Below are 20,492 nucleotides of genomic sequence, written 5' to 3' on the forward strand. Positions count from 1 at the left end.
TGTTATTTATTGTTGATAAAAGGCCTTAATTTTATAAACATTAAAAATTATATTGTCATTACATTGTTTGCCTCTCAGCCACTAGTATTGACAAATTTAAACTTACAATGAATACAAATAATGTTCTTCAATAATAATTGTATTTATACAGGCTGAAATAAAGATTTGTTGTGTGACAGCGGAAGCAAAGATCGAAAACAATAACAAAAAGCAATAAAGATTCAAACAAACAATAAAGAAAATCACCCCTAGAAATTAACGTGGTTCACTATCAACGTGATAGCTATATCCACCGGCACCGAGAATAAACTTTTCACTATAAACCAGGAGATTACAAGATGAATGAGAAGCCACAACAACGGCTCTCCAAGCTTTTTCTCTCTTAGTTTTCCTCACCTTGTGTTTCATGCATCATGCCCTAATTCTAATTACAAGAGGAGTTTATATAGTAAGTCACTTAATAAAAAGAAATTAGGTTAACAATTACAAAGAAACTGGCTCAAAAACTAAGTAACCGTCAAAAGAACGTGCGAAAACTGAAAATCAGCAAAAAAACTACACAAGTCGTGGATCGCGTACTAGGTTGCGGCCCGCTACCCGCGAACTACCTGTTTTCCAAAACAGTAGCTTTTCCTTCAGAAAATCGCGACACGGCCACGACCTGGGCGTTTTCCAATCCAGTAACTACTTCGCGCCCCGCGTAGTACTCCTCACCCCGGCTCCTCGGACCGCTGGTGACTACTCATGGAGACTGTAGACTAGCCTCACAAACCAACACAAGTCTTTCTAGAGCACTTTGGCCTCATTCGTGCACACCCGGGAAAACTTTCCAGGAGGTCACCATCCTAAGATTGCTCCCCACCAAGCACGCTTAACTGTGGAGTTCTTAGCAAATGGGCTCCCATGAAAAGAAGATGCACCTTGTTGATATGAGTAGTCTATCAATTCCTTTTCAAGCTAAATTTGGGGTATTACAAGCGCACTTCGACCCATCTCTTGACTCATCTTAAAACCCGATTTTAGACTCGGTTCGAGTCACAAAATCCCAACAATCTCCATCTTGACGAGAACCCGTAGTCAACAACTACCTCATCAAACCATAGTGAAACAAAACCATTCTCAAGCCAAAACCAATACAAAGCTCAAACATAAGCCATACATCCCAACAAGTCTCCAACTAAGACCCATCCCGATACGTCTTCAACTAAGACCCATCCCGATAAGTCTTCAACTAAGACCCATCACATACTCGTTTCCAAGTATAACCACTCATAATGCTCAACTAGCATCACAAGTTCACTCATAATGCTCCACTTGCATCACGAGGCAAGCTCCACCTTGAGTTTGTGCACACCTCCACCTGTGAGCTACTTCAACACCGCCCTTAAGGGCCTATACTAATGAATCCAGCATAGTAAAGAATCTACTAGGACTGTCAAACCATCCTACCTTCTTTACCTCTATCTTCATGTACGTGCATTCCGAATGAAATCTAACTACACCGTGCTTCTCCCGAACATCAAGTACTTGATCACTAAACAAATAATCATGGTTGATCACAAAGAACCATCACCGAGATCAAGACACAATCAAACTCAGCGAACACAACCCAAGCTTCAACAGATGTAACTAAGCACCTAACATCATTCCCGTACGTAAGAAACACAACAGCTGATCCGAGAAAACTGTAGAGAGAACAAATCTCTACCTGCTAGTGCCCCCACCCAGGTTGAGTCACAAACCTGCAAATGACACTTTTGGCATGCGCAAAACAAGTACACATCACAGCGTGCTTCAAACACCAAACCTGAGGTGATATAATTGAGCTTTAACATTACCAGTCTATACCACAATTCCCATACTCTGTTCATACGTAAAGTCATAGCAAACCATTGCGCCCGCTCACTACGCTCTACAACGTGCTTATAAGTTGGAGGTCCAAGCGACTCCACAAAAACAGCTACCAACCTTGCCAATCCCAGAAGGTTCAATGCATAACCTACCACACTTATAGAAACCAAAACAACACTCCCTAAAACCAACCTAGACTTCTTGATAACACATATAGGCTTTTCTTGAAACCCTTTAGATCGGCGGAATGTTCTCACTCCTTTAAACTATCCATAGAGATAAAGATAGCACCAGAAATCACAGTCAGAGAGATACCTGTGGCAGCATCAACACCATCAATCTGGGGTCGAACAAAAATGGATAACGGGTTAACCTCATACTCCACCTCAAACTCGGTACCACTATCACCATAACCAATTGCTGTAAAATACACAACAACACACCAAAGCCCTAACAAGGCTCTAAACATGAGATAGCACGATACCCTACTAAGCCAAACCACACGCATACCGGTCACCTCTAATCTCGTGTGTAAACCCCGATCGAACAAACTAATCCAGTATCTACTCAACAACCATGTACTAAAGAGCATGCATAAAACTCTCCCTAACAGCCCAAACGTAACCAACTAACCATCTTACCATACAAGTGGTCATGAGCTTCAATGTTAAGCTCACACCCGTGTTTAAACCCAAACACCCAATGCTTGTCATCCTCAAGGTAGGCATCCTTGACATATGTAAGACGATTTCCAATGGACAGTTTCATCCCTCTACTCTCACCCATATGACAATGCCTATCCTAAACCGTCATATCCCGGTGACTAGTAGAAGCACTAATAGCAGAACTAAGCAGCGTAATACCCTGAAAGACATATAGGGACTTCACCTTGATACCCCTAAGTATCAAATCTGAACCCTTAAATACACTCACTTCCCCATTGCTAAAGTCACCCTTGAGCGCCAAATCATCTAAGGTCCCAAGCGATATCAAGTTCTTCCCCAATGCAGGAACATACCTCACCTTAGTCAAAGTAACCGTTCTCCCATCTCTAGTCCAAAGTCTCATGGAACCAATACATACTACTGCACATGGAGTATTGTTAGCAACCGTAACTAAACCCCCAAAACAAGACTTATAAGTATCAAACCAATCCTGACGAGGACTCATATGGAATGAACTACCAGAATCAAGAATCCAGCTATCAAACAAATCACTAAACTCAACACAATTATTCAAACAAATAATAAAGAAAATCACACCAAGAAATTAACTTGGTTCACTATCAACGTGATAGCTAAATCCACCGGCACCGAGAATAAAATTTTCACTATAAACCGGGAGATTACAAGATGAACGAGAAGCCACAACAATGCCTCTCCAAACTTTTTCTCTCTTAGTTTTCCTCACCTTGTGTTTTATGCATCATATCCTAATTCTAATTACAAGAGAGGTTTATATAATATGTCACTTAATAAAAAGAATTTAGGTTAACAATTACGAAGAAACCGGCTTAAAAACTAAGTAACCGTCAAAAGAACGTACGAAAACTGAAAACCTGCAAAAAACTGCACAAGTCGTGGCTCGCGTACTAGGTCGCGGCCCGTGACCTACTTGTTTTCCAAAACAGTAGCTTTTCCTTCAGAAACTCGCAACACGCGACCAAATGTACGGCCCGCGACCTGGATGTCTTCCAATCCAGTAACTACTCTGCGCCCCGCGTAGTACTCCGCACCCCGCACACTTCAAGCCATCTCCTGACTCATCTTAAAACCCGATCTTAGATTGGTTCGAGTCATAAAATCCCAACAAGATGAATACTAATAAAAGAGTTAATACGTTGATGATATTCATAATTGTTTTAATGCTGGTGGTGAGATGTAGTACTGCTGCAAATATGATCTTGCAAGAAACAAACAAGGAAAAATGCATAAATGAGCATAAAGCCGCAAATGAAAAGTCTTTAAAAGCGGCTCAAGATTACTTGGACAAACAAACGGAGGCTTACGAGCAAGCTCGAATTGATTATCGTAATGTTGTCCGCGACTACGAGCGTGTACAACAAGAAATAATGGCATTCCCACCTAAATACTATTGTGAGAACATCGACGACTAAATATCAACGTATTATTTCTTTGTCTCGATTAATTTTCTATATTTGTCATTTTAATTTTATTTTCTTTAGTTTGTGTGCCTATGATTGCATATTTCTTGTATTTTAATAGTTATTGTTGTTTTTGTTTCCATACTGTAAAATTATACCATATCATATGATTTTTATATTATAATGTACTTTCATGATGAATTTTTATTTTTGATTCACATTGTTATTTATTTAATTTTTGAACGTTGTCGTCATCATTGCCATACCCAGTAGTACATATGTTAATAGATTTGTTTAGTTTTTTAAACATATGGTATAGCATACACATGTAAATTGGTCATGGATTTAATATGTTACAAATCATATAACCCTAACTTTTGAATTTGGGTTTGATTTTTTTTAGACCCTAATGATCTCGATCTGGGTTTGAGTCATATATGGGTGTAAGTCCAAACTCAAGTAAACTATCATTTTCAGAGTCATTTTAGACATATTTCACGTTTTGGCCCATTTTAGACCTATATGCGATCACTAGACACAAATTAGATATTAATAGACTTAAAATTTATAAAAGTTGTAAAATATGAACAATTATATTAAAATGGGAAATTCCACATGGTAACATCTAGTTTTCGTGAAACACCGGTGGTAGCACTTTTGTAAAATTTTTCCACGTGGTAGCATCCAACTTATGCACTATCTAACTGTCGTAGCATATTCTGTTAAATTCTTGTTAATTTCTGTTTAATTCATTATTTTGTAAGATTTTTCTACATGGTAGCATTGAATTTTTGCTCTCAAATGTTTAATTTACCATTTTAACGTTTAATTCACCGATTAATTTATCAACGCCCTTAAATGTTGTAACAATTTTATTGTCATTCAAATTATTGGCATTATAAAGTTCAAAAGGTGCATTACAAACACTAATAAATAATTCAAAAGGCGCATTTTTTAAGCTCAAAAGGTGCATTTCATAAGTTCAAAAGGTGCATTTCAAGTACTAATACATATCTACTTAATCGTTACAACATTTAAGGGCGTTGATAAATTAATTGGTGAATTAAACGTTAAAATGGTGAATTAAATATTTGAGAGCAAAAACTGCATGCTACCATGTGGACAAATCTTACAAAATAATGAATTAAACGGAAATTAATAAGAATTTAACGAAAAATGCTACGGTAGTTAGATAGTGTATAAACTGGATGCTACCATGTGGAAAAAATCTTATAAAAGTACTACCAATGACGTTTCATGAAAACTGGATGCTACCATGTGGAATTTCCCTATTAAAATTCATAGAAAACTGAAGAACCCTTTAAACCTAGAAAGTCAGGATAATGTGTCTAAAATTTTCAAACACAATTCTTTATTGAGACCGTTTCACCGTGAAATGACCTCAATTGGATCAACCCAAACTCTTGAAAAAAAAAATTCTCTACAGTGTGAATTTAGATTTCAGTTTTTTTTTTTTTTATTTTTTTTTATGTTTTTTTTACTAATGAATTACTTGTATGAGCTCGTCTTATAATGAGAGTAACTCATGCAAAACTTGGTGAATTTCATAATGTATTAGGTTGAGGTTTGGTCTATGCATGATAAATTAGTCTACGTTTGGGTCTAGTTGAACCCAAGTCAATTCCATCATGTACACTTTTAGGCTAAGGCCAAATGGAGGGAAAATTTTAAAAGGGAAATAAATAAAAGTTATTAAGATCTATATATAGTTATAATTATGATAAAAAATTGAAAAAAAGCCAATAGGCTATTAATAAATAAAGTTTATAAAGAATGATGATGGTAAGGCCACAATATATTACGAATATTGAGTGAGTGAGACTGGTATAAGACGTTAACCGTAATGTGTATATCGAGTTGGCTTATAGTGAATGGTAGATTTGTTAAAATTTAAACCGATTTAAACTTGAAACCCCACTGAAAATCAGTAAGTCATAACTAAAATGTTTAACCGGAAAATAAAAATAATCCAACTAGAAAATACTGAAAAAAATTAGGTCAAACAGGACTGTAATTCGAATCTAGTCCTGATTGTATTGACCAATTTTCTTAAATTTGTCAACCTTTTAGTTTTCATCATCATTTTTAGTGACGATCACTATATTTCGAGTCAATTTTTGTATTTTGGTCAATCTTTGTTGTAACTTTAACATCTGTATATGGAGCTTTTGTTTAATTAAGAACACATTTTGTTTAAAATTAAAAAATAATTTATATATATTTTTAAAAAATTAACTAAAAATAAAAAAGTCTTTACCTCCTTTGTGTAGACTTGGATCCTGCCCGGAGTCAACCCAATCGAAATTGACAATATCCGAAATCCGCTTGACCAATTCTTCGAACAGGTACATTGAATGGAGATGAGTTTAAACAAAAAAATCATGAGTGAATGTACGTACAAATTTTAGTAGTAAAAAATAGTGAGTGAATATGAAAATTTTAAGTATACGAAGAGGGGTATCGCACCCGTCAATTTCTATCACTAATCATCACTTAAGAGAAGACAAAAGGGAACATATTAGAGTTATTACATAGAGATTTGGTAATCAAACAAGTTTTTTTCATGTTATTCAAAACTTAATAAAATGAACTATTTTGTATTGCTAGGAAAAATAAGTATTTAAAATGGGATATTTGTAATAACGATACACAAAAACAAAAATTTATATTAGTTTTAGTGAAATTAATCTTTCACCCTTATATTATTATCAAAAATTAAAAGATACAAAACTCGATTTGAGAATTGTTAAACTCTTTCACAATTTATGAGAATTCTCAATAATCTCAAAGGCCCTCTCTCAAAACCCTAAACTTATAAGTTATAAATTTATTAGAAAACTAATTATTATTCTGACACTTTTAGAAAAATTACATAATCAAGAAAACTGTTTTTCCTAATCATATTTGACCTCCACGTTTCAATTACTATCAGGTAATAATAATATAAAATCAATCAAATTATTATAATATCCCGTACTTCTTAACAAACCTTTCTTTAAACCCAATAGGGCTATCAACTCAAATTAATGAGTCATCAAAGCACATTTTTGACGAACTTGTTGCAACAATGTCTTCCCTCGAACGTAAATGTCACTACTATGTTCATAAAAAAATATAGATTTCTCTTATTCTATTTACCAATCATAATCACCGAGAGCCCACTAGTAATCATGATCCATCTATTTATTATGTCAATATAATACCGTAACTCTCCACCCTTCTTTAAGAGATAAAATTTCTCCCTAAATTAGGTGCATACCTTACTTGATTTAGAGCCATTGTAAAGAACAATTTCCACTTCTCCTAGTCCTACTCATGCAACTTCCACCTCTTCTTTGGTGGGTAGAGTCATATTTTTATCTTCACACTTCTCTAAAGATGAAAAACTTTTTTTCCTTTCACATAGGTGACTTGAACAACCTAAGTTAAAGATCTAGTCATTTTCAGACTTTCATCTTACTTCGCCAAAATGTAAAATTATTCTTACAATTAAATGGATCCAATTGAAATCTCTAGTGAATTTTTGATTAATTTAGTTAAGCTATATAGCGCAATTTAAATGTATTTATTAGGATAAAAAGGGTAATTAGTCACGACAATGAACCAATTAGAGTAGGTTTTATATGAGACCCTTTCACCACTGGACAATATTCGTAGTTCATGCTAGCATTAAAAAAAATAAGTGATATAATATTTAAAGTGCCAAGTTTAACATGTCAAATGATGTATCAAACATTAGCAATTAAAAGTGATACCTTTTTTTTTTAGAGATAAAAAGTTAAAACTTTTATTATTGTTTTTTTTTTGAGAAAAAGTTGAGAATTTTAAATACAATTATCTATCTATGTATCCATCTATCCATCCATATATTTATAACTATTACTTCTATTAAAATAAAATATACTTATATAATCCGGTTTAAAAAATAGGAACTTAAAAATTATAATTAATCAATAAATTTAACTTCGTACACTACCAATTTATTCTTAGAAATTTATATTCTAACTTTTTTAGATATGTTAGAAATAATATAAATTGTGGGTCCAATTTAAAATTATACAAGCGAGGTTTACAGAGACAAAGTTATGTTCTCCTTTGATCGCAAATCAACGGTCCAGATTTGTTCTCTTGATAATCTAACGCTGTTTATTGTTTTACACCATTAGAGAGATACAAGCGAGGTTTTTCCAAGGGAAGAGAGAGGAAGATAGGTCCTTTCATTGATTGGTATTCCAGTTTTGTTATTTTCTGTAATCCTAGGGTTCTAAATATTTTCTTTTGTTCGACGGCAAGCTAACAGAGAGAAATTGAGGTTTCGAGTGTTGAAATTTGAAGAGTTTCCTGAACATTTTTGGTGAAGGTTGATTGTTGATTTAACTGATTTGCTTTCGGAAGTGGAGAAGAAATTGTGGGTTTGTATTAAAGAGGACAGAGAAGAATCCACAGGTATTTGAAAATCCTAGTATATTGTTGATTTGTTGCGCTTTTTTGTAATCTGGTGTTGAAATCAAATTGAAGGTTCGCCAATTGAAAAACACATAAAATTGATCGATTTTTGACGCGAATTTTTCATCGGAATCCTGTTCGGTCGGTTGAATGAAATAAAAATTTTACTTAGGGTTCTGTCTCTTGAAAAACGTGATTCCGGCTTCTTTCGGTAAGATGATACAGAATCTACATGATTTGATTATTTACTCGATGGATATTGAAGTGGATAAGCTGTGTTTCTTCACTGGTGGCGAAGAAAAATTTATAAAAGATTGGATGAGAGGTTTTGTTGTACTTGTACTGCTATGTGCTCTTTTATTATATGATATATGATATGATTTTAAGCAAGAAACCCGCATATCAGCTTTGCAGATGGAAGATCAGATCGTTCAAACTAGTTTGTTGATTAGGATTTTGAATTCTGAGTTGATTATAAATACATGCAAATCACAATACTTCTGACGGAAACCTTTATTTAGTAATTGGATCGTGTTGCCCTTGTTTCTTGTGATTGGATCTAGCTGCTTTCATACTGGTGCTTCAGTCTCTTCAGCACAATGATTTAAAATTGCTTTAGATCATTTTTTGAAGTTGAAGATGATAACTTGAACTTAGCATTAGGTGCTTTTGCTTGTGAGTTCCTAATTAATTAGGCCTTTATACGCCTCGTAGCCAACCAGATTCTTGATTTGCCTCTTAATGGAGCTTATGAGATGAATAGCTACTTTGTGCTCCTATGTTGTGCCTTTGGGTTGGTTGGTTTGAAACCGGAATCCAGTTTTCTTGCTAGGGATAAAACCAGATCGGGTGGTTGGACCTCTAAAATCTCCATGACTTGAATGACAACTATCATGTATATTTATTTGTATTAGTCATTATCTTGTTGGGGGGGTTGATGCTTGAAGTGTTAAGGCTTCAGTTTGTAGCTATGGAATATCACACAGGCTTGCAATCAGGTTCACGCAGTTTGCTGCAAGGTAATGACCTGTGGTGGCATATGCTTGTCATCTTGTTGAGAGCTATATAAGTTTTGATGTTTTTGTACTTGGCTGCTAATAGTAAGGTTCAACTTGTATTGGATTAAGTGAAATGCTTTGTTCGATAACAGTGATTCATATTGCTATCATGGTCATTAGGCTTGCATAATTTTGTTGTGCTCAAACTTTCTTGTGAATTTTAGCCCTGTTATTTCTGCCTTTTATGGATTCAAGGAAGATTGGTTATCTGTTTGATGCTTGGATGGATTTGCATCTTTGCATTGAATTGTCTTTTGTGGTAAAGATTATAATTTACAGACACAACATTTAACTTTTAGATGGTTAGTTTATGTATTTCCCTTGCTATTGATAATTTGATATAGAGGATCAGCTTTTGACCCTGGCTTCATACCAAAAATGGACTGTAATGTGACATTTTTGGGGGTTTCCGATGTAGATAAGATAACCCATTGATTAAGATGATATTCATTTAGGATCAGAGCTGTACTTAGAGGGAAGAATAGTGATGGGGGTTAGGAGAGGTATGGCTTTCTGTTACTACAGTATATATTGTAGTGTCGTGCTCCAATAAGCTGTACCTCTTCCCTTTCCCCTACAGATTCAATTTGGGCACTCTAGCCTGTGTAGTTAAAACAATTAGAGACTGCGTTTTGAAAGTGTCTGTCAATAGATCTGTTGTTGATGGGATTGAATCCCATTTTTAAAGCATGACTATAGTTGGACTCAAACTTACAAGTTTCATTGATCCCAGTTTGACGTGAAAGACAGTATCCAAAGGCACGAATACATCAAGACGATCGAGGAGGGCCGCTTCAAAGAACATGAAAATCGTCCAGAAACAGGAAAACAGGATAGCTAAACGGCTGAATAACATGCAGTGTTTAGAGGCCAAGGAGGTTTGTATTAGTTTTTTTTGGATGTGGTGGTTATTGTCTTTCTAATTTTCATTCCTTAATTCTTATGTCAATTACCTTGGATTCTGCAGTCTAATGTAATGGTTAATGGGTGGCATTTTTCTGGCAACGTGGATAGTATTCCTCTCAAGAAAAGGAGGCTTGTATATAGATCTCTGCCTCCTCCTCTTCAATCTTCCAATTCCATTACAGAGTCTGATGGGCTTGTGGTTGGCCAGTGCGTTTCAGATCAGTACACACACTTAAATTTTACCACAGAGTCAAATGATGCTTCTGGTTCTGGGAATGATTTCTCAGGTATTGCCATACTTGCTGCTGCAGCTTGTAGTGATCGAATAGATATTAGTACCGATGATGCCGGAAAGAGTCAAGTTCAGATGGGTGGTCTTTTAGGTAAGGAACAGGATGAATCAATTGCTTCTGCTTCGGATGTCAAAGAAAGTAATATGTGCATTCTATCACCTGAATTAGATGTTGAGGATGCTGAGTGTAGTAATAGCGTTTGTGCGATGGATTCACCAAAAGATAATGCTCAAGTGGTTAGCAAAAACAATGATGCTAATGATGCTGGAATGACTTTGGTAAGTGAGTCTCAATTTGTTGCTGTTACATCTGTCAATAAAGAAAGTGTTGAATGCGTTAATTTATTCAAGTTGAATAGAAATGATGATGCACATGTTAACAAGGAATCTCTTGCGGACTTTCCTAATGAAGTTGCTGACAAATCCCGAGAGAATTCAAGTTCAACTCGTGATTATCGATTTCACTGGGATTTGAATACTGCGGTGGATGATGAATTATGTGTTGATTCTAGTACTTGTTTTGTGGAAGTTCCACCAAAGAATATTATGGAGTCCCAAAATTTGGATAATGAGGAAGATTCTCAGGCAAAAGGATATGAGATCCAGAACTTAGAGGATGGAGAAGGTTTGGGGGCAAAGAGATTTGAAGCTACTGAGAAAGGTGAAAGAGTTACCTCCCAACTTGAGGCCTGTAAAGAAGCTGAATGCTTGGGATTGCCAAATAATGCTAATTTTATTAGTGTTCTTTCGACAGCCAGCAAGATGGAATATTGTTCAGAATTATCGTCTGGCTTTGAGACTAACATCATTAAGGAAACTTTCTCTACTTCCAATAGCGATAATCATGTGGTTGGAACCTCAGTATCTGACACTGATTCTGCAATCCAACCAGAGTTGGTTAGTGAAGATGCCACTATTGATCACTCTCTTTCTTTGGGGTTAAATGGCACACAAAAACCAGCAGCTAAAGCGACTTTTAATGGAACGGGTTTTGATATTGTAAATGAAGTTGCTGAAGAAATTATTTGTTCTATGCAACCTATGCAGTCTAAAGAGCATGGCATTGGTTTCCTTCTTACACCATTTGCAGAACATGCTCTCTATGAAGGCAAGGATGCTGACTGCAAAAATGTTGAAGACTTCAAAGATTCAAAAGGTCCAAGTAATAATAAAGTGACCTCTGTGACGTTTCAACCTACTGCAACCAAATCACTTGATAGTTGTAAGTGTGAAATTGCAGCTTCATTAGAATCTGGGGAGGTTTCCTGCAAGGTAAATGACCTTGACCCTAAGATTCCTGAAGCATCTGATAATCTGATCTCTCTGGTTGACTGTGAAGTTAAACATGGAGGAGTTATTGGTCTACCATTAGAATGTCAGCCTTCTTGTTCTGAAAGTCAAATGGGAGAGTTGAAACATTCTATTGTCTCCCTTTGCACAACCAAACTTGAGGATATGATTACTACCTCAATGACTTTGGGTTATGATCGAGCTATTGGAGGAGTAATTACAGAAGAACTTGAAGAAAAACCTACTGTCAGATATGTCTCTGAAAGTGACCCCTTTAATGATCATAAATTTGATTCTCTTGTGCCTAAAACATTGAGTGGCAACGTGGATGTTGATGTAAGCAGCAAACCAACTGGTGGCCATCTTGTTCAAGATTCTTTGCGTATTGGCCGGAAGCCATATATTTCTAACGACGATTCAAGTCAAGTTGGCAAAAATGCTGGAATGGTTACTGAAATGGAAACTGGTTATGAATCTCATTTGGAAGATGGAGAGTTGAAAGAGTCACACTGCTGGGAGGATAATGAAGGTGAGGAAGGGGATACTGAACATGTGGATTATGATTCTGATAATAGGGATGGTGCTGTCTCTTATGAAGCTGCTAAAGATTCTGTCCAATTTTCAGGAGAAGTGCTGGTTGGGGAGGGTGAGAAGAACAGCTTTCAGCCGGATACTATTAGTTCTGTTGATAAGCCAAATCCTGATCTGAGCGTTGAAGATAACTGCTCTTTTAAGTTTCAAGTATGTGTGTCGACTGTGGATACTTTGGAAGCAGTATGTACTAATAGAAAGTCTTTGTCTCTGAAGGCATGTTCAGTAGCCAATGATTCTAAAAAGGTAGAGACTACTCGAACGGACAGGTCAAGTGTGGAAGTTCATAGCACTGGAAATGATGTTGATGATGAACCTCCACGCAATGCCATAGGAGCCTCTGCAAGTGGAAGAGATCCTCAAATTTCAGACAGAATATATGCTGATTCTATGAGAAGAAGCAGGTATTACTTGCATTCTTTTAGATCAAATTGTCATTTTCTCACTTGTTACGTTTTGGCAGTTAGCTGTTGGCTGGTTTGCTGGAAGTATTGACTGAAATGATATTTCGTAAAATTTGATTGTTGGTTGTTGATTGTTTCTCAAGAGAAGTGGGTCAAAAAGCCAAAAACGATTAAAAAAAGCTAGTCATTTTAGTTTTATGGTATTGGCTAAAAATCCAGTATTTCATCTAGCTTATTCACCAAAAGCTTTTTGCTGTCTGATTTGACCTACTAAAAAGTCCAAAGCTAATTGCCAAACACACCCTTTGTCTTGTTTGTTTGTGCATGCCTTGAACTTATTTGTGAACTTCATTGTATTCAGTTCTGGCAACTTTGATTGTATGCATGATGGTGATGGTCCTGATGAATCCTTGACACGGAGCCAGCGTTCTTTACATGGAATAGGTCGGTTTGGTGGTCGTTCTTGGAATCCAGATGTGAAAAGCATTGTTGCTAAGTCTACCTCAGAAGATGATGGGGAGAGAATTCTTATAGGTTCTGGTGATACTTCACCGCTTAGGGGTCACAAGCCTCGAATCATAAACACCTCACGAGGTGGCTGCCATTTTGTGAGAAGAGGATTACCTGGTGAGAGGGACAGCAAATATGCCATGGGAATGGTAAAGGCTAGAGATATGAGTCCTGATTATAATCAGAGGATCAGGTTTGAGAGATCGAATGGTATTAGTAGGGGGGGATTCAGAGAGGGATATTGCAGACCTGGTGTTTATGAAGGTCCAAAGTCTGATGGTGATGGGCCCATGTTGAATCGTTTTAGCAGAAGGGATAGGAGCTTCTCTCCAGTTGGTGATAGGTTCCGTAGAAAGCCCAGATCGAGATCAAGAACTCGCTCACCTGATTTCAAGTGTGAAGGTAGAATGAGAAGGGGAAGGTTGCCGTTTCAGCAAGCCAACCACTCTGCTGAGCATACTAGAGAAAGGAGATCACCCGCGAGGTTTTTCAATCAAGGCCAAAGATTTGATGTTAATGATTCACCTGGAAGACTGAGGTCGGATGATTGCGTAAGATCAAATATGCGCACTATAAGGTTCCATGATGCTACTACGTCTGGTAGGGGTCATGACTTTGAGGAGGGTGATGACTTCAGGAGGAAACCATTTTTGCGAAACCATAGGAGATCTCGATCAAGGTCTCGAAGTTGCTCTCCTGATTTCAGACCTGATGCTAGAATGAGCTCAATGAGGGTCCCATTCCAACCATCAGGAGATCAAATCAGAGATCGAAGGTCTCTTGTAAGAGTTTTCCGTCCAGATCAAAGGTATGATGGTAGAGGTTCTCCCGTAAGGCTAAGATCTGATGATTGCCTGAGACCTATGAGGCGGCCAATAAGATTTGTCGACTCAACTCAGCCAGGAAGGGGCCATGAATATAATAATAATAGTAATAACAGCAGTGATGAATACAGGAGGAAGCCTCGGAACATTTTTGACAGAATTCATCCAATAAGACATGATGTTGAGGGAGATTCTAGACGATTTCAGTTCGACAATGACGAGGCTTTGCCTAACCAAAACTTCCGCAGGAATGACAACTTTGTTAGGGGCGGCGAGAGGAAGAGGCCGGTGGAGTTTAATAGAGGGCCCAGGCAAGAAAGAGGTAATATTAGATATAATTCTGAGAGGATGTTTCACTCTGGTCCAAAGCAGTTTGGCAGTATGCGAGAATATGGCAGTGAGGACGGTCGTCCGAGGAGAATAGGACCATGAATTCTGGGTCTGCTTGGTGATTTTGATTATCTAGAGGCTCATACTGATGGAAATTTTTTCATAGCTGCAAGCCTGCAATAGTTCTTATTTTTTTTATAGTTTTGATTTTTCTGTCCGTTGTGTATTAGTAATTGCAGCCTATTTCTTGGTGCAATTGATTATAGTTATCTTCAATCCACAATGCCCAAGTGCCTAGTGCTGCTAGCTTTGTCTTTGAGAATCAGTGGGTAGCGGGTAGGTGGTGGATATGAGTAATGGCTGATTTTCATTGATGTCGGCCGAAATCGTGCCTCCCTTTACTTACTTTTTCTTCTTTCAAAGTTCTTATAGAAAGAAATGGTTATACCTTCACCACTTCGTGTTAGCTAAATGCGTTGATGTTTTTAGCCCAATTCAATGTTTTTTCAAAAAAACCTATAACAATGTCATATAACATGTACAATAGATTAATCATCAATTAAATATATAACAATTTTAATCAAACAAAATTCGATATAGAAAAAGTTACGATAATTAAAAAGAGGATATAACATTAAAGTCTTTCCTCTATCACATCGTTATTTGATACAGCCTCTTCTGAGGGGTTTTTAGATCTACGTGGCTTTGAAATAGAGATAAGTTTGATATTATTAACTATATTAGCGGAACTGACATTAGATAAAAAGTTAAATTCAAGACAATCTTCTTGTGAAAAAGTTTTAAATTAGGTAAATAACCCTATATTATTTACTCAAACAAGTAATTACTATGTTGTTATAATATTTCATACTGATTCTGATGTTAAAAAAATTGAAGATATAAAAATTTAATTACATTAATACTATGCAATTGTAAATTTTTTAACATTAAGATTTATTGGTATTAAATGGATTTTTGTACTAGACTAGATAATACTTTTTCGGTTTTTCTGTCTTAAATTACTTGCAATATTAGAAGTATTGCAATATTTATTTATCATCTTTAACTTATTATTAGCTTTTAATCTATCTATAAGATAAAATATAATCAAATGAGATATTATTTGATTCATTTTGATGCAAAGATTATAAAAATCAAATTATATATTTTTTATTGAAAATAATTATGTATATTAAAAATTAAATCATTGTATTAAACTATGTAATAAAATGAAATATTTTAAATATCGTGGAACAAAACAAGTCATAAATAAAGTAAAATCACACAAAGAGTGTCATGTCTTTCGAAAGAAGTCAAAAATATAGGGCCACAAAACCCTACTCCTTATCTTTATTGAAACAGCTGTCACCAAGACTTTTTGCAAAGTTCGAAACCACAACAAATTAAGTAGGTTCAATTATTTGATGAAAAGAATAGAAGCACATTGATTGGTTAGTTGGAGAAAATAATTGTATTTAGGATAAATATTTAACTCAAAAATAAAGTTAAATTATATAAAAGTGAGAAAAAAAGATAAAAAATATAATAGTATGAGTAAAATAAAAGAAATGAAAAATGATCAATTTTATCTTCTCTTCGATCTTTTTGTAAATGGAAAGAAACCAAGGATAAAACTTAGACAATATTCTATTAACAACTAGTATCTTAGGATACCGTCTCTTTAAGAGACTATCTCAACTCCAATTTATTAAAGATTAATGTCTACTTACTGTATTCTTAATGCCTACTTACTATGTTCTTAATGCATACTTTCAATATCTTAAATGTATACTTATAATATTTTAAAAAATATATAATGATCCGGCTCGATTGAAGATGGCTTCTCAAAGAGACTGTCTCTCACAAAGTTACTATCAATTAAAATGAATAACGATTAACGTTGATTGTAATTTGTAATACATAAAAATGAGTGATATGTTTAGTAAAAAGCGAAAAAAGTTATACTGAGAAGAAGGGTACAATTAATATGATGAAATCAAGTAATTTTTTAGGGTTAAAAATGTAAATACTCCCTCCGTTCCTATTTATTCTTCCTATTTGGGTATTTCACAAAGATTAAGAAAAAGAGAATCTTTGGTGGTAGTGGGTATTATTTTAATTATATAATAGTGGGAAGTAATGATTGTATTGGAAGTATGAGGTTGTAGTGGGTATTATTTTAATTAAATAGTAGTGTGAAGTAATGATTGTATTGGAAGTATGAGAGAGAAAATAATTATAAATAAAAGAAAATGGGTACATTAAAAGAAAAGGGGGATTTTAAGGGGTAAAAGTGAGATAAAACTTTCTAAAAATAGAAAGTATTCTAAAGTGGAAGAACTTTTGAAACTACCCGTTATAGTAATGTGGAAGATCAAAAAGGAACGGAAGGAGTATATAATAGTCTTTTAGTAAAATATGTTAGACTCATGTTATACGTTATCAGTTGCAAATATAATAGAACAGAAAAATTATCTTACTTTTAGTCTCTGATTTTTCTATTTCAATAACCTTAACCTTTTTAATTTTTTTTTTTGCATAAATATTTATTAGGAATGCAAACATCACCTAATAATAAAAAAATTTTAACTCCATAATCCTTATCAACGAAATTTCGCCACAATTTATTACTCCCTTACTTTACACGACAAAAGATTCCAAACCCACTATGATAAAAGGCATTAGTCATTCGTACTTCCTTCAATGCTTAATTTTTTTTATAGTAAATATATTATTTATTAAATAATAAATTTGATGGAGAAAAAGTAAGGATTATAAACATCAAAAATTTTTAATAGAAAATTAGTGAAAGATATGAGAACTACAACTAATAAAAATATGTTTTTATAAAGTTAGTGGAAAATATGGGGAGACTATAAAAAATATAAAAATGTTAAAATAAAGTTAGTGGAAAATATATGGGAACCATAAAAATTATAAAATATTAAAATAATGATTAACAAAATTATTTTTGTACAAAATTTGTGATATAAATAAAAATATTCTTTATGGTTCTTCATGGGAACAACAAATAAAACATCCCAAAATTGTAAATGGGAACTTCTTTAAGGAACGAGTATATGTTAACAATTGCAGCTCGTCGTCTTGTATGGTCTCATCATAAGAAGGATTCATATAATCAGTCATCATTAATAAGAGTATCTTTTTTTTTAAGTTTTTATAAATTTTCTACAAACTTTTATCGTAAATAAGTTAAAAAAACAAATGACAAATAAATAAAAATTCGATACGTAGTTAAAATTTGTTGTTGTACTTTTTATTTTTACGCTATATGATTTACCAATATTGTGAATGGGCTATTTCAATGGTGAAGAAACAATATCAAAACAAATGCAGAGAACAACCACAAAAACAAAGTACAACAATGGAAGAAGCAAAACACAAGATATATGAGGTATCCTAAGGATATCTCCCCCTCAAACAAAGTATCTTATCATTAATATAATCAACAATACATTAATGACTCACCTTACAAGCTTCAAGAACAACCTCTCAAAGCAAATATTGAACCTTTGATGTCAATCTCCCTCAAATACTCTAATAGTAGTGGAGAAAACTCTCTTGGCTAAAACCCTAGTTAACTCTTAGTATTAGACTCTCTCTTAAACCCTAATGAACTCCTAAGACCTCTTATATAGTCCCATGACATATAGGGAGCCTTAGGACTAATAGCTAAAAGCCCAAACAAAATGGGATACAGAAAAGAAAAGCTTCTGTTTGCCAGCAGACCAGCCGCTCAACCGAGCGTGGCATGCTTAACCTGTCGAGCTAACTTCCAGAAGCTACTGGGTTATTGCTGCATGTTGGCTCGATTGAGCCCCTCTTGCTCGATGGGTCGAGCAGCCTTGAAGTCCTTCCATTCTTCGTGTCTTCTTAACATTAAGACACCCCAAATCATCACCAACACTCACTTCATCAAGTGATCCAAAACGTATTGCTCCATCCTTCAATTCATGCTCATCAACATTCTCAATAGTGCAAGCCATTGAGTAAGCAACGAGGTGATCGAACTCACCTCCATCGAGGTGATCGAACTCACCTTCATCGAGGTGAGATTTGGAGCTTGACTCAACAACCAATTTATCTGTTAACATATTTAATTATATATCATTAAAAATTAATAAAGTTGATATTATGAAAATATACATTCAACCGATCAAGTAAATTTTGAATTATTAAATTTTTTTATATATACCTCCTCTGTTGGCTTGTTTATATACAATGTAATTAATACACATATAACATATTAAGGAAATTAATCTTTTAATTTGTTATTATATTACATAGTGTATTCCTAGGTGATAATATAATAGAATTGAAAATAGCTAAAAAATAATTTTTTAATTAAAAATACAATGGTTACATAAATTGTGAAATATGCAAATTATCAATGCACAATAAAGATATTTATGTCCAACATTATGTGGGTAATAATAATTATCTGCTAAAATTTTTTATTCTGAAGTCATCAAACTTTCTAAAACTATTGGTTATGGAAAGATAGACAAATAGAGAGTATAAAAGGCTTTTAAAATTTCTATACATGTCATTCTCAAAATATTGGTTTTTCTCTTATATACCAAGTGGCAAGTGTATAGGTTTAGATAATAAAATTGGTAACTTTTTTAAATTTATATTCTATAAAGGAAAAATTACCTAGAATAATCCAACCTTTTTATGATTTTCCTTCAATAATCTCACCTATTGATTAATCACGAATAATCCCAAATTTAAAAGGTAGTTTCCTAGAGTAAACCTAGTAACCTGATGACTTTTATAGCAAGTTTAATTTTTTTTTTAAAAAAAGATAAATTAAAATAAAATGTTGAAAAAATGTGAAAAAAATATTTAAAAAATATCTGATTTTTTAAATTATTCAAAATTTTTTATGTGAATTTTCAAAATTTTTCTCTAATTTTACATTAATTTTCAATTTATTTTTTTCTTGTGAATTACCTAGTATAGCAGGTCATTGGGTTACCCAAGCTTAACCAGGCAAATACCCCCTAAAGTTGAGATTATTCATAGTTAATCAATAGGTGGGATTATTATAGAAAAATCATGAAAAACTTAAATTATTTTAGGCAATTTTTCCTTCTATAAAATGTTAACTCTATTATTTTTATCTATTTAGAAAGATATTTATTATTGAATTCAAAATAATTACCAAATTTATTGTCTAACACAAATTCTTGTGAGAGACCATCTCTTTGAGAGACCATCTCTAATTGGACCGGCCCAGTATATGTTTTTTAAAATATTGTAAGTCGACATTTAAGATATTGTACGTAAGCATTAAAGACAATATAAACAGACATTAAATTTTAATGGGCTGGGCCTTGAGAGACGTCTCTTAAAAAGACGGTCTCTCAAGAGACGAGCTGATTGTCTAAACCTATGGATTAGGTGCATAGGTTAAAAAAATCGTTTAAATATAACCAATAAAATGAAAAAGATGGAACATTTACAATTTAAAAAGAATCAATAAATTTGAATGATTGTTTTCATTTTTGTCGGTCAAATACTATTAGGCCTAACAAAAGCTGACCCGAGTTGTTTACTCGATATGGACTTAACTCGAAATAAGTGGTTTGAGTTAAGACTTTTGATCTATTATTTAATTATGTCGATCTGTCCTAATCTGTTTACTAAATGAGTTAGGTGATGTTAAAATTTTAAACCTGAAACAAACATGTATAACTCATTTAATTAAACGAGTTAATTCATAGTTAAATCAATAAATATAACCTAAACTTTATTCGTTTAATGTTTTCCTATTTCTCATAGTTGTGATTTTTGACCTAATTAGCTAAACAAGTTAGGTTTAAGTCAATGAGTTTCTAA

At 34.1% G+C, this 20,492-nt stretch overlaps 1 protein-coding gene across 3 annotated transcripts; it reads left to right on the top strand.

The window, feature by feature from the left end:
* The first annotated feature begins 8,011 nt into the window (after positions 1-8,011).
* LOC130806686 (uncharacterized) lies at positions 8,012-15,080 on the top strand. Of its 3 annotated transcripts, XM_057671856.1 has the most exons (5): positions 8,012-9,441; positions 10,214-10,358; positions 10,448-10,769; positions 10,848-12,963; positions 13,325-15,080. In XM_057671856.1, exons 2-5 carry the CDS (start codon positions 10,284-10,286, stop codon positions 14,727-14,729), a joined length of 3,918 nt encoding a protein of 1,305 aa, XP_057527839.1. In that variant the 5' UTR covers positions 8,012-9,441; positions 10,214-10,283; the 3' UTR covers positions 14,730-15,080. The 3 variants fall into 3 exon arrangements, with proteins under 3 accessions (XP_057527839.1, XP_057527837.1, XP_057527838.1); XM_057671854.1 differs by having other exon boundaries at positions 10,448-12,963; XM_057671855.1 differs by having other exon boundaries at positions 8,012-8,422; positions 10,448-12,963.
* The last annotated feature ends 5,412 nt before the right edge of the window (positions 15,081-20,492 follow it).

The sequence above is a fragment of the Amaranthus tricolor genome, chromosome 2 (genome assembly GCF_026212465.1).
Source record: "Amaranthus tricolor cultivar Red isolate AtriRed21 chromosome 2, ASM2621246v1, whole genome shotgun sequence".
Classification (NCBI taxonomy): Eukaryota; Viridiplantae; Streptophyta; class Magnoliopsida; order Caryophyllales; family Amaranthaceae; genus Amaranthus; species Amaranthus tricolor.